The sequence below is a fragment of the Haliaeetus albicilla genome, chromosome 26 (assembly GCF_947461875.1).
Source record: "Haliaeetus albicilla chromosome 26, bHalAlb1.1, whole genome shotgun sequence".
Classification (NCBI taxonomy): domain Eukaryota; kingdom Metazoa; phylum Chordata; class Aves; order Accipitriformes; family Accipitridae; genus Haliaeetus; species Haliaeetus albicilla.
Genome location: NC_091508.1, coordinates 20,629,168 through 20,644,659, shown reverse-complemented (window position 1 = coordinate 20,644,659; position 15,492 = coordinate 20,629,168). Strand labels below are relative to the sequence as shown.

Below are 15,492 nucleotides of genomic sequence, written 5' to 3'. Positions count from 1 at the left end.
GATTTTCCAAATTCATATAGACATGTCAGGTGGATAATGGTCTCCACAGCAAAATGACAAATGTCCTCCAGCTTTTTTTTTTGAGGGGGCAGGGAGGGAAGAGGAGAAGACCAAAGAAAGGGAAATGGCCAAGGAGGAAGACTATGGAGCAAGAGGAATGGCTAAAGAGCTAACTAGGAACATAGAAGATCCAATGCAACTACAATACAATGATAAAAGCTTCCTGTGCGTGACCCTGGGCGAGCCACTTTTAATTCAGCTCCCCTTTATAAGAACAGGATAATAGCAACACATTTAAGCTGGCATGAAGATATCTGGTTTAGAGAGAGAAAAACATTTAAGCATTGCAGTATTGATGATCATACTAGCATATCAGCAACAGGCAGACAAACAAAAAGTGCTTTGCAGGTACACAGGATCACATTAAAAGGAAATATTAACCAGTACTAAGTTGTGGAGAGCTTTGCTGAAGGATCTAGCAGTAACCCTCTACAGAAGAGTTGCATGTTAAGTCTCTAAACAATAAACTCTACCCATGCAAAAACATCTATCACAGTTAGACCACTGAACTAAGCAACTACTGTGTTTGATGAAGGGGAAGTATAAAAAGCCTGTCTACTCTGAGCAAAAAGTAAACACACTTTTACAATCAGCTGGTCTTTGGTTTGAGTGTGCGTATGTACATACCACTGAATTAAAAAGCTATGATTCCACTGCCCCAAATACTATCAGTTATTGCTGATACTCAGTCACTACTGCCAACGGCTAAAAAACCTTCTGCTATGTCTGGAATGGAAGTGATCTTCACCTCTGGAGTTCGAAGGTCAGAATTTTATTCCTCAGCTACTTCATTATAATCATGATGTCTGGTCTAATGACAGATTAAAAGAGGGCACCTGGGAAATCTACGATTGACAATATAATTCTACCAAAAAAGACCTAAGTGAGCATTTATTATTATCAGCAGCAATGAATGAGAAATAGTTTTTCTATACCCAGAAATGTGATGATTACTAGAAAACCCCAGTTGTACTGGTACATGCATGACCTTTCAAGGTTAACATACATAAAATGAGAGACACACACTTGGCTTGTACCAGGCACAATGAGACCTTAATCCATATATCCTATATTCTAAGTAAGTACAGTGACCGCCAGCCAATGGACCGTACTGGTGTTGCACCTCTGCGCGATTCAGGCATTCCTTCTTTGGCTTGCAACAATTTTCCTGATTCAGGCTTCAGCAAAGTAAGGTTTTTTCTCATTAAAAGAGTTGCTTTTGATGATCTGGCATTTTGCCACAAAAATGACTAAGTGAAAAGATGTCTGATTGTTAGTCTTTTTTTTTTTAGTAAAACTGCAGACAGCAACAGCTCTTTTCTGTATTACAAGAACATTAGCTCAACAGGCCTGAGTGTAAGAAAGCATACTAGATGTAAGATCTTGTTTATTTAAAGTTGATTCAATACGAAAAGTTTAGGTTAGATCAAGTATCACTTACATAAATCCACTGTTCCCTTATTTACAGGTACTAAACACCTCTCTTAGAATACATATAAGTACATGCAACTTACACACTTACTATACAGTTACAATTAACATACCAACGCAAAAGAGAAAGCTAAAAAACAGGTGTTTGTCAAAAATAAATTACAGTGAAGCCTTCAGCAAACAAAGTCTTAGAAATAGCCTTTGCGGATTTCTCCTTGGAACAGACAACAGTAAATTGAATAATCTGACTCACTGGAAGGAAGGCTAAGATTTTGTAAAACATCAATATTTCATGTCCTCCCTTAGCTAACTTTGCCTTGTGTAGATAGAAGTCTCTGATTAAAATGCAACCTTCAGAGAAAAAAAAATTATAACTATGTTTTAAAACAGTAACATCAAAAAGTTAAGTATGTGCTAACAGTAATGGGAGAGAGTGGTGGCCATCAATCGTGTTGGTGTCAGGCCTGTTGTTTTGAGGTTAAAGGAATGGCTACAGTTTTCTCTCTAGTGACTGAGTCTACACCAGCAGGTCATTAGTGAGCAGGATTTAATGGGCTCACAAACTACATCTTGTCTTCTTGAAGTGGAATGCACCATTTGACTGCAAAGCTGGACTGCTGAAAAATAGCTGTGTTTCGTCTGAGATAACAGTCTGAAAAAGAGATTCCATAATCAGGAAAACAAGAGTTGAGAGAGTTCTCTTCATAAAGATGCAAACCACAAAATACATGCTGTCTTGAATTACAATAACACTTACACTGCAGAAAGTTTGTATTAAGACCTATTGTAAAACAATTTCTATACAAAAGAGCAAAAGACAATCATCTTTGCAACTCTGCTTATTTCTTCAGGCTCATTAAGGAAATTCTGAGACAAAACACAGTCTTTGATCTCAGGCACTGCTACAAGGCAACTGTACATTTCAAATGAGACATACTCATTCCTAACAAAACAAAACCTCTACGCAAGTAAAAAGTCAGTCCCTGAAATTCAGAAGTACTTAACTGCTTACCTTTTTACGAGCAGGTCAAATTTTTGGAAGTAGTTTCTCAAAGCAACTCAGACATTCCATGTTAACTGTTGTGCTGCAATAAACAGCTGCAAAACTTGCTGATTTATTTCCCCATTTGGTGTGCATGCTGAACCCCAGAAGAAATCCCATGCAGGAAAAAAATAAAGGAAAAACAACCCCAAAACCCACAGGAGAAGCACCTCAGCCCTTGAGCGAAGTGCAAAAAAGTTTAACAGGGAAACAGAAAGGAAATCCAGCGACAACTAGAAGTTTGGATACGAAACAGGAAAAGCAAGCTTGCTCCCCTCGCCTGTAGTCCTGGCTAAAGGTGCCTCTCCAAGCAAAATTCACTGAGACTCCCAGCTCCTCGGAGCAGATGGTATTCACACATTATTCCCCAACAGCAGCATTCCCTAGTCCAATCAGGAGGCAGCACTCGAAAGCTAAGCGCTTCCCAGACTCTGTTACAGTTTTCAATAGCTATAGCAGAAGATGAATGACTCAGAAAATGAATAAGCAGGGAAAATAAAACACGCCTCTCTCCTAGTCAGAGGCACAGGCAGTCAGTTCAACAGCCCTGAGTGTACTAAGCACTGGTTTCAAGTTGAATGCACCTGCTTTTTTTCCTTAAATCCTAAATGCTGGTTACATTTGCCGTATCTTTAATTTGTGTGATCAACTTCATCTTGGGTTAAACGCCCCAATAAGAAATGAATCTTTGCTTTTTTTTCTTCAGTCTTAAAAACAACAAACATTTGTAAGAGTCAAACAAAGGACGAACTGTACGTGTGCTCTTCCAGACAAAAAATTTCCAGATAACTCAGTGAAACTCCTCATACCATCTCTTGCTGAATACATACATAAATATTTCTAAGATTAAGGCCTATTGCAAATGATAGGAAAAGAAGAAAGGTTAATTTCAAAACTCTCTCTCCTAAACAGATTAATACGGTCTCTGGTTTTGCCTGAAGTTTACCAGTAAACTTTAAATTACAATAAAACAAATACATCTAAGAAGCAAATGAATTAATGATTACCAACTTTCAGGTGAAGTACAACCATTACCCAAAAGCTGGCCAAACAGAACCAGTAAACTACTTCCAACTGCTTTGCTTAGCTTATAGACCATTGCAATTGCCTCATCCAGAGAACACTTTTAAATACAACTCCTCAACTTGATGCCTGGCTTCTTCTGACGGCTGCAACTGAGTAGTAAAGGCTGATCTGCTAAACAAAGCAAGTTACTCATGGAAACAAGCACCAGCAGGTTTCTCCCTGGAATACAGTAGTGCACTCGTGAGCTTTCCAAAACATACTGAAATTCTCTTTAGTTTTATAACACAAGAGGCTGCAAGGAGATAACACTGTGTTTAATGTTCCTATACCAGCTCTCACTGCAGTCTACATACAATGTTTTTATTGCTGCCACTCAGAAATTAACTCTGGGTTAGCTGAAAACACACAGCAGTCAGACAAGTGGAATCAGTTAAATCAGTAAAACTACTTGGGGTGAGAAGCATTCTCCCAGGTCCCCCTGGACATTTTCAGATCTTTGTCTGTGGCTGTAAATTGATCCTTTGCATTCCTGTCTGACACATGAACTGTGAAAAACTCTTCAGGGATATTCTCTCTGCCATGAGTAATGCTCTAACAGCATTTCTGCAAAACAGAAGACCAGTTGCAGAGACAATAAAATACCGTGAACTCTGGTCTAACTTATGCTATTATTATTTTACGTCAATTTTTTTTTTCTTCATTCTGGAACAAATAAGAGAACTCTACTAACATCTTGCTTTCCTACTTTCAAAACACCAAGCATCAGGATTTCTCCAGCTTGGATTAACGGCAGGACCTACATTCAGAGGCATCGATTTGCTACATAAGCCATGCCATGCCCACCCAATGATTAAGCAAACAAACCCACACATACAGCTACAGGACAAAGAACAATGGTTTGTGTTATTACATCTGCCACAGCTGCCTACCAACTTCCCAACTACATCTAGAGAAGTATTTAAAGGTGTAAAACAAAACTAGAAGCATAGCTAGATCCAGTAAGAAAACAAACATTTCTTGAAACTTCATTTTGGCAGACATTTTCTGATCACTGCATTAAGCTCTACAGCAGCCAAAATCATTGACTACTGACTCACTTAGCAAGGCATCTGCTAGGCCTCTGAGCCCATATCAGCAGTAGCAATGCTTTCCAATTAAATCTTTTACATGTGCTAGTTCCTTGGAGATGCTCAGAGAGGAAGCACATCTAAATGTAAACATTATTACCATGATGCTCTAACTGACATGATAACCACATGTATGCACTGAGAAACCTCCTGGGCAAACATCCTGATCAGACATAATAAAGAATATTACAGTGAAGTGGCTAAAGGTAAGCAGCTATTTATTCTTTATATCCCTCGTGTACAGTACATTTGTTAGATATGGATGTAAAGCATCAGCAGTTGTCAATCTTTCTGGGCATCACCAGAAGAGGAGGCTGCTGGCCAACATCTTAGTAGTTACATGTATGTGATCACAATAACCCTTGATTAAAGGTCTCAGAAAAACCTACTTGACCGACCCTTTGTCAAAATGTGGGTCTCAGCTCTCATTAAGGACTGACAATTTCTTCTGTGGCTTCTCCAGCTTCTGTTATCTACTACCAGAACCTTATGAATTTAAAAGCTTCTGACCTATAAATACCTTGAAACATCAGATGTATGCTTTTAATTCCTCATCATCTCTACTCCCATGAAATCCCTTGTCCCCTATTTTCCAAATCAGACACATGAACAAAACATTAAAAACCTCTTGTCTTCACTATCCTTGCAGCATCATTCTGAGGCATCTTCCTACGTAGCATCCTCACACAGCTGATACACCTCACTAATATTAACAACTACTTTTAGATACCAGGTCCTGACTGGACAGATTCCAGAAGAAAGATTAATAGAGTACACTCTTCCATTCCATTTAATTATACTGAATTCATCTCTCCAATAGTAGGCTGTTGCTGTAGAAAGTTCTGAAAGAGACTTGTAGCGGTGTTGTATTTTAGTGATAAAACTGGGAGTTTCCCCACAATGCTGTGTTTTGAAGTTGCTCTCTTTTAGAAGCAAAATAAAAGAGGCGTTGAACATGCTTGACTATGAAAGGGCCCTTTTCTTTATTACCAAAGAATGAAGACACTACTTTGGCTGTTTCCAGTACTTCCAAGTATGGATGGTTACATTCTATTCATCTAATGTTCCTTCACGATTTCATTCCTCCCTTACTGTGTGCTCATCATCTGGTGGGGTGCTTGTTTATTGATTGGCTCAATCCTCTTCTACAGAGTTCAGTAGGGAGAGAAAGGAGGAGACTGCATGCAACGGTGTTCATAATTCAATTACAAACTTGGAAATTGTAGAACACATTCTACAAATCATTATATAGTAAACTTCTTAATACTTGGTTTCCTATTCCCCTGGAGCTCTCTGCCTTTTTGACAGTGTTGGACACTTTATTAAAGCTATATTGGATCTTTCTGTTTCCCTGCTTAGTGTAAATTATAATGAAGTTACCAGATAGTGCTTGTATCTATTTTTAAATCTTTCTCTTTGTTGCCAAAAAGTTTTGATGACAATAGAGAAACCCAATTACACCTGCCCACCTACTTTAAACTCTGTGATGTTTGCTCTACTTGCCACACTATCACTGACAGTTCAGGCAGATTATTTATCATCCTTTTCAAACAATGATCACTACACATACCTGGATCATTTCTTTGGATTAAGTCCAATACTGATGATATAACTTGTAGGAACCTCAGAAAATAATGTGGAACAGTGGCCTAATGTTACTTGCGGGGCAAATCTGTCACTATTTCATATGTTCGCCAATAAATGCTGCCCTCAGGTAGGATATTTTATTTGATTTTGTCACCAGTGTTGATGTGCAGATATCCCACTTTGGTTTTGCTCACCAAGATTTAGAACTTTTTTCCCCAGAAAAATTTATTAGCTGCTTCAGACTTACCTTTCAGTACAACACATCTTTGCTATGAATTATAGTTAGTACCTGAATACAGTGTAGGTAAAATCAAGAAAACTACAGCAAAATATAAAGAAAAGGGTTGCCACCCAAAATATGCCTACCACTTTTATACACAATTCATCAGGAATTCAGTCTGCATTTATATTCTCTAGGTATTACACTGCCATTTGTCTTTTTCTTTTTGATTTTTCCTACCATCAAGTACTTGTTTCTTCTTTTGTCAGAAGCGATAAGATAAAGAACTCTAACAAAGAAAAGAATGAAGCATAACTGTCTTAACACTCTATAGTCCTCTGCTAGCTCAGCCCTGAAAACTGAAATTCACTAAAAAAAGTATGATTTTTCAAAACTGCTCAAAAGAAAGACCTTGCTTTTCTAATGGAATATCATGAAGTAACACACTTTGTTAAATAATCTGGTTACTCACAGATGTCTAGGATAAATATTTCTAGTAATAATGTACGCTTTGTTTCTTCGATGTATTTAACCCAAAGAGTTCTTTATAAACAATATGAATGTTTGCTGAGGTAAGTAGAGAAAGAACAAATAATTTTTTAAGGATCTGCACCACAGGCCACAGTACAGCACTACTTAACCACCTAATGATATTTTAATATGTTTAATTGCCAATCTACTCATTACCATTTTTCTTCAGTCCTGTAGACAATAATGGAAATTAACGTTTAAAAACTACTACCACCAAAACTCATTACTTTCCAACATTCACTCTATATAGAAATCAAGTTTTCAGACTTAATAGGGCAGGACAGTACTATGGATAAGAAATGCCAAAGTTCACCTATGTTTTTGCACAGTTTTGGAAGATGGCTGCTCTGAGACAAAACTCCTTTTCTCTCACATAAGGAAAAGGATCAGTGCTCTGCCTTTCAAAGATCCAAGCAAGCTGTTTGCAATTTGTGCAAGCCTACCAAAAAAAAAAAAAAAAAAAGGCCAATACAGTGACCCATGCCCATTAGAAAGTCAGCAAAAATAAACTAATTTTAATGTTGCACAAAAATGTATAGTGTGCCATATTAAGATTGTATTATAATTATTTTCTACTGGTTCTCTGTATTACTCTGTATCTTCTTCAGACCTCATATTTTCTCTACATTTAATGTGTTTATTACTGACAATTGTATCAATGTAATTTGACTATTTAAAAGATAATAAAAACTAAAAAAAGTTTACTATTAATTTATTCTGTATAAATTTCAAGCAAGCTAGTCTTTTCTTCTATACTCTCCTCCTCTTTCCATGTCCCATACACTTTTTCAGTACACCACATCTAAATCAAACCTTGCTTACCAGTCTAATCACACAGCATCTTTATTTTCTCTATTTACTTTCTCAGATACAAATGTTCAGTAATATTAACTTTGCTTCCTCAGACAGCATGCCAGAATGGCAACACCTGTAAGAAACACTTAACGTTTAATTTCCAGGCAATGTACAATACTAAACCACTAGACATACTTCTATTAAAATAGATTCCTGACCAAATTTCCACACACTTGGGGAATTCACATCAGGGGGAGATTTGCTCCAGAACAAGTTAACTTAATTACAACAGTAAAATGTAAATAACTTACTCTTAGAAATACTCAGTTGTTGGTAGATGAGAGAGAGTTTACTTTTCAAAGCGTAACTGCATGGTATCTTCAGTACTACTTCTATTTAGAAGGCAGGGGCTTCAGACTACTGCACTGAAAATTAGTGTTGTCATCCTATTTTCCTTCTTTTTCTCATTACTAGATGCCTAAAATGCAGTTCTGAAGAAGAAATGCCAAATCAGCTCCTCTGTTATCTGCCTCTGCCTCACTATTCAGCAACAGAATTTCCTCTTGCATGGGGAATTCCTGGTTCACAGCCTTTTCTGTGGAACTTTCAAAAAGACACTTCAAAAGCTTTCACTATTTTTCATCTTATTTTGAGTCTAATCTTTATTCTCTCTGAGATCATCATATTATCTTTAAAAAAAGATAATATAAGGTTAAGAGTACATATATATTGTCCACACAGTGAAAGTAAATGTCAAGTACAGGGAACTAAAGAGCCTACAGTGCTGATGAGCCTTTGGCTCTCTGCTGAGACACTGGATGAGGTACCCCAAACTACATCATCTGCCAAATCCAGCTCGCTAGCAAAATTCATGGCCTTTTCCTGTTCTAAGGCAGATCTACCCTCTCTCTCTGAATAACAATCACGTTTGGTCTTCACCTGCAGCAGCCATAATTTGTTGGTCTTGGGTTCCTGTACAACTCTGCTAACAAACTTCCTACCTACTCTACAAAAAATTTGGTTTTCCCAATCTTTGCTTCTGTTTTCCTCTCTGCCAGGTGTGATTTTTAATGCACATCAGGGTGTCACTGAGGCAAGGATTTCATTACTGCCCTAGAACATTGCTTGAAGAATCTAAATTACCAGCAGCAGACAAACTTCAAGCCTGGCTGTCATCCATGTAATTCACCTGGCTGAATGTGTATGTCAGAGACTGAAAAAAATATGCTATAATTATTGTATTATTAAAGCACAATGGTTTAATTTCATTTCTTCATGGTACAAAACCTGCATTTGTGATTCACACTTACTGTGTAGGGAATATGATTCCACTAAAACCAGTAGTTGGGATTTGGTCTACAGGGTTGTTCAAAAGGTCCACTAAAAAATACTGTGCCCTTAAAAGATTAACAACCAATTCACAAAGAAATATTGTCAGGACATGCAAAAGAATAAATTCAGAGGTGGTACCAGTGTTCACTATAGCTATATAAACTGTGATCTAAGCAATTACAAGACACAACAAATGCACAATTCATAGATATTTTGTACTCAAAAGTTTGTACACAAATACAACATCTTATAAATCTTCACTGGCTTGCAAAAAGCTGCTGAGTTGTCTTTTATTCTTGTAGCTGCAAGTGGCTATAGTACAAAAGAGAAATCTGTAGCTCTGATATGTCATCCCTCTGAAATGGGTAATTTAGGGTTATGGTTTCAGAATCAGCACATTCTTCAGCACTTTTCTTCCAAGAAAATTTTTTTGTGAAAAGAATCAAGTAAAACCACGCCAGTACATTGAAAAGAACACATCAAAAAGTCAGAACTTGAGCCATCATAAAATTACAATTATCTTTCTTTATATTCCTGCATTTCAGAGAATGGAAAGAAAATATCGGGGGGGAGGGAGGAGAAAGGGGGTGCTTTAATGATTTTTAAGATCCTTACAAGATCCTGTAGCTTTTACATGAGCCTTTATCCTAGGCATACATGGAGAGAAGTTACAGAACTTCTATCTCCTTTCACAAATGTCAAAATGGATAGCAACCCATGAAGCTTGTGTTCAAAGCAGTTGAAGCACTATAGCTCAATGAAGAATCCTAGAAAAAAATCCAATAAACATTTCACCCACAGGTTATGATTTTATTCCACGGTCTATTACGTCAAGGCAACTAATACAGCTTAAATCTCATTTCAGGTCCCCAAATAAATGAGTGGTCCTTCTCTGTTCCAGCTACAAGCAGTAATAAATCTATGAAGTATCTCCATGAAAAGCTGGCAACGTAATTTGATTAGGAAAAAAACCTGTGTTGAGAAATGAGACACACAGCTTCTCAGTTTTGAATATTCCACTAATGTCCTTCTAGCTGATTTCGTACATCTCTATAAGCAAATGACAGGGCCGCAGAAGGCAAAAAGAGCAACTCTAAAGTATATTATTGCCACCAATTCCTCAGAACAGCTTTTACTATCATTAATGATCTATTGATTGGGCTGGCAATAAGCAACTAAGAATGAAGTGACATTGAATTTTAAGGTAGATGGTTAACCGGTATGAACTATCAGGTAGATTAAATAACAGTTTTCATTCTGCTAGCAGAAAAAGGAATTTGATTTTACATTCTTGAAGGTAAAAAGGCACTTCTACAGTAAGCACAGAAGTTTCAAGTTATGGTCACTTCCCAAGGCATTAATATTTGTCACATGAGCAATACAGTAAGATAAACACAATAGTTATCACCGTGTTCATAGCAGTTCACTAGCTGTTTGATAATAAAAGGGACAAAGGGGCTGCTTCAAGAATGACAGCTACAAGAAAACATTCTCAAAGGGGAAAATCTTTCTTAACAGCACTCTGCTGGCATATTTTTGAGAACTTTCTATTTACTGAATTAATGCAAAATAATGCATTGTGTATCATAATAATAGATTAATCCCTCAGTCCTGCATATTTCTCCTGCAGCTCCAGCAGCATAACACTTAAGCAGCTGACCTTCTGATCAAGAAATGGTTCAACCCATTTGGTTTACAATGGGATAATTTAAATCAAAGTAATTAAAAAAACTGTAAAAGAAAGAAGGGGATTTACATAGTTAGAAAGGGGAACCAGTGTAGGTTCTTCTAGGATACTTGGTACCATGAGTGCTTGCTTACCCATCATTTCCCAGTTTATGAACATTTCCAGTGTCTGCCTACTTATTCAAATATTTTCTAGGAAAACAAGTTTCTACACAATGTGACAGAATATACTTCACATGTCTGTAAGGAGAAGAATAAGAAACCTGTGTATCTTAAAATATGCATTCTAAATTTAGTGAGCCATTTTAACATATTTGAGAAACCAAAGTTAAACTTCTATTTCCCACAGAATCTAGGCACTCTCTGTGACTCCTAAAGTCCAGAGTCTGATGTTGGGACAGGCAAGAATATTTGCTTATATGTTTGTTAACATCAGCCCAACTATGCATGCATGCACTTCTCTGATAATCCCAAAACTTGCTGCTGTAAAGAAGAAAGTAAGATTTAATTCTATGCCCTAATGGTCTAAGAGGAGGTATAAGACAGGAGAGGCAGATGCTGTTCTTCTAGAGAGAAATTAATATAACCACATATGAAAGAGAATAGAAAAATGAAATCAAAAGTGTGATCCTCCCCTCTTAATCTTTTCATGTAAATATTATCATTTGAAACAACACTGAAATCTGTCCTTGATTATTTTATACAATTCAACTTCAGTTTGGCACAGAGCCCGAAGTAAAGCAGTGCTGCCCACTTATATCTGCCCAGTCAACTGTTCACATAGTTTAAATGTTACTTCATTCCCTTAACCACATTCCTTCCGTACAGTTTTAGGTCTACTGTGATATTAACACTGCAGCTATGTCGTACTTGAAGCTCTAGGTTATCAGCAGAGAATATGCTGTGGGAAATACATAACTAGTTCTTGAACAATATGTATGTAGGAAGTGGAATACTTTGCAGATTTCAAACTGTATCCAGAATAGCACCAAATACATATTAAAGAGCTGAGAATCAATTTATTCTGAAAATCACCATCCTAAATTGTTTTCATAAATGTAAACAATTTGTTGTCCTCAATGCAGCCAATTCACTCTACTAACAGAGAAATAAGACTTGCAATTGCAAACAACTTTTTACCCCAATTTATGCTTTTTGTATGCCTTCAATAGACTAGATAGCAGAACATCAGCATGTGGAATGCTATAAATCCAGGGAATAGCTGCAGTTTTAACCATGGACTTTAATTCCAGGGTGAATTTATGTGGTCCCTAGCTAAATATATCCTTCTAAGTAAATTACTCATGCAACTGCCTGTAGGAAAGCTTTCTGCAGATAAAGAAACTGTTTCCAAATGCTACGTTTGACAGCACATACGGCATAAAGTTACATTCTTTTCTCACTGGCAAAAAAGACCCCCAAACTGAATAATGTAGAATGCATAGGTTCCTCTTCTCTCAGCAAAGGCTGTCCAGGAGATAGGTTAATTCTGCAAGGATTACTGCTCCTTGCAATGAACTGTATGTATCAGTCCACTATATGTTTATCTCAAAACCCTGTAAACAGAGTGATTTCTAAGATAATGTGAAGTACATTACCACATTCATTTCTACTTATCCATGCAGAAGACAGTAAAAACACATGCCTAACCCTGTGCCTTTAGTAGGATGTGTAACTCAGACACTCTTTCACTATCCTTTTTTTTCCTCTCTTTTCTATGTTTTCTACTTCTTACCATTGGAGTTGTCCTGGTCCAAAGGATTATCTGGTTCCATTACTTCAAATAAAAGCATCCAACATGCAGTTCTCCATGCAGCAGAGGCATAAAAACACAGCAGTTGCCTAAGCTGATTCACCTGATTTATGAATTAGTGCTGCATCCATAAGAGGCTGTGTTTCTTCTTTTGTATTACATCTGGCTCCTTTTCCAACTAGATGGCTGGGTATTACAGCATGCAGGCCTTTTTCCAGCATCCTCTTAATGCATTATATTTAAAGTAGCAGCAACCTTTTTCTCCCATCCCCCAGACTAAGTTACAGCAGTAACTAGGCTGAGCTGGCAGAGAGCGGAGCTCATTCAGAACAGGACCAGCAAGCGTTCTCCGATTCGTGTTGCTGCATAAAGAGAATGATTGATACAATAAAAAGTAAGTGGGCTTTGACACAGTACGGTATGCACTGCAGAAAATCGCACCAAAACCAGCAAAGGTCTTGAGGGTTTGGGGAATGCCTTGTTGAAGCCACCAGCACGCACCCCCTCACACACAAACACAAATTATGTCCTGTTCCCTCCTCCTCCTCCCCCCCGCTACAATCTTTTATAACCCTGGATCTCCTCCAGCAATAGTCTGTTCCTTTACTCAGTTTATAATAAACTCTGCCATTCCCTTGTGTCCCTAGGGCTGTCTTGGAAAGGAAGGAGGCTGTTTGCAGAATGAATAGACCAGCCAGTGCCTAACAGGGAGGCAACTCAATGACTCCGCACTGGGCAGTTGTAACTTGCTGCAGCAACAGCCTTCTGCTGGAGACCTTGTCCTACATTTACCCTCTTTGCCAAGCCAGGAGCTGCTGCTAAGTTGGCATTTTAAACAGCCTTCTGCAAATGAGCCGGAGGGGCAAGCACCAGCCTTGCTGGACTCATATGGTAGATTATACCGAAGTCTGCAACTGCAGACTCTCTCAAGAGAGACAATATTAGCTGTCTGTTAGATCATAGTATTAGAAGTCAGGTCACCTTCATTCTGCTACTGGGTCTGCCACTAACTCCCTGAGACCTCACATAATTCATAACTCCATTGTGCCTCAATTTTCTGTGATATTGACATTGAAATATGTCTTATCTCACAGGAATACAGCTGAAACTTCCCAGCTTTCCATGCTTTGAACTTCTTGGATAAATGATATGGTACAAGGACTGAGGAAGAAGACCCCATCACCTAGCTGAGGAATAAAAATTTTATTTTCTCTGAAGACATGTCCATAAAATAACAGAAAAAAAAAAGTCAATGTGCAACTATAAACCAAGATATGTCTCTGAAAGGTAAATTCTTATTGCTTACAACAATCCTGAGACAATTCTCCAAATCCAGACTTTCAGGATCAATTTTACTTTGAACCTACTATTCAAACTCTTTCTTTAATACTCTAGCTAAGGCATTAAAACATATCTTGTTCAAAGAGAACGCTTTTGTCTAAATCTAAGGCACGGATCACTCTAAACATCTACAACAGATTTAATGCATTTTGGGTTTCTCATGGCTGATGAGACAGGATTCTGAAGCAGGCAGGGGTTTCTATTTTGGTGCTCCTGGGTAATGCTTCTGCCTTACTAGCTCACTCTTTACAGAGTCATGTAACTAGTGCTTTAGAGCTGACTATTCACGCCTGGTGCTACACGCTGTAGGCGGACAAATGAATGGCTGGCTGAAGGGAGAAAAACATGCAGTTCTGTATGGAGAAATTAACCTAGCAGGTTGATATGACTCTACTGTAATTGTACCTTGCAAAAACACTTTAGTATTGTTCCTGAGGATTATGCCATATTAATAGAAGAAAAACTCATTTCCATCTATTTATTTTAAGTATCGCACAGTATATAGCCTCTATTAAATAATGTTCTGAGATCTCTGCTTTGGTCTAAATTACAGTGCTGCAAACCCTATATTCTCTCCCCTCGCACCCTACGCTCCCTATGTTCTTTACAACTTCACTGCTTCTCCCACTCACTGACAAAACAAAAAACCTCCCTCTTTCCACCTTCCCCACAAAACCACCTACTCTGTGACTACAGGAACATGGCACTCTGCCTGTTAACAGTCCTCCACCTGTTTTGGGTCATGGATATAGTCTAGGAGTTAGTATATGATAGAAAAAAGTGTGTTAACTCTTGACTGACACATATTACATCCCTCCAGTCTGAGCTGACAATAATAGGTATAGAAGGGATTTAAAGAAGTTTTGGGGGTGAGGAGTCCTGAACAGATATCATCTGTCTATTCTGTATCTGAGGATGTGGAGATACACAAACATACACACACACACAGAGTGACTCATTAACACAGCCTACCTCAATCATAGGGGACTAGAAATGCCTGGAGAATCATGATTGTCAATGTAAAGGAATACATAGTTCTGTAATGAACATCTGAATCGAGACTATAAAGAGAAACAATTTGTATTCTTCCATGAAACAGATGCTGCTGTATAGACAATAGACTTTCCACAGACCATTTAGTGCCAGAAAAGAATAAACACCTGTGAAATCCTTCCATGTGGAGAGTCAGGAATAATCCAGGAATGCTACAGAATAGCTAAGATCAAGAAATTAAGATAGGAAAGTGGAAAATAATAGTTATTTAGACCTCAATGACATTATGTGACAACTGATTGGATTTTAATGTCATCCAAATGATTTGCTCATCTGTAGTTACAGCCCTAGTAAAAATTAATCCTTAATGTGCAAGTCAGAATGATGTCAATATTTTGGCTAAGACTGTATTCACAATTTCTAACAATTGAGCAATTGTCATACGTTCTTTGTTTGAGCACAGCTCACGCAGTTAGGAAAAGTAGCTCATGCAATGATTTTGAAAAGAAGGGGACAGTTGGAAGACCAGGGCTTTGATCACTAGGGATTTTAATTGCTCAGGCACTGA

General features: G+C 37.8%; 1 protein-coding gene across 1 annotated transcript in view; it reads right to left on the bottom strand.

Annotated features, from left to right (window-relative positions):
• DAB2IP (DAB2 interacting protein) overlaps positions 1 to 13,072 on the bottom strand; it is a 210,831-nt gene extending 197,759 nt beyond the window's left edge. Inside the window, exon 1 of the mRNA XM_069771194.1 lies at positions 12,573 to 13,072. Within this exon, the coding sequence (XP_069627295.1) occupies positions 12,573 to 12,630 (58 nt within the window). The 5' untranslated portion in view covers positions 12,631 to 13,072. The remainder of the gene's footprint in view (positions 1 to 12,572) is intronic.
• Positions 13,073 to 15,492: the final 2,420 nt, after the last annotated feature.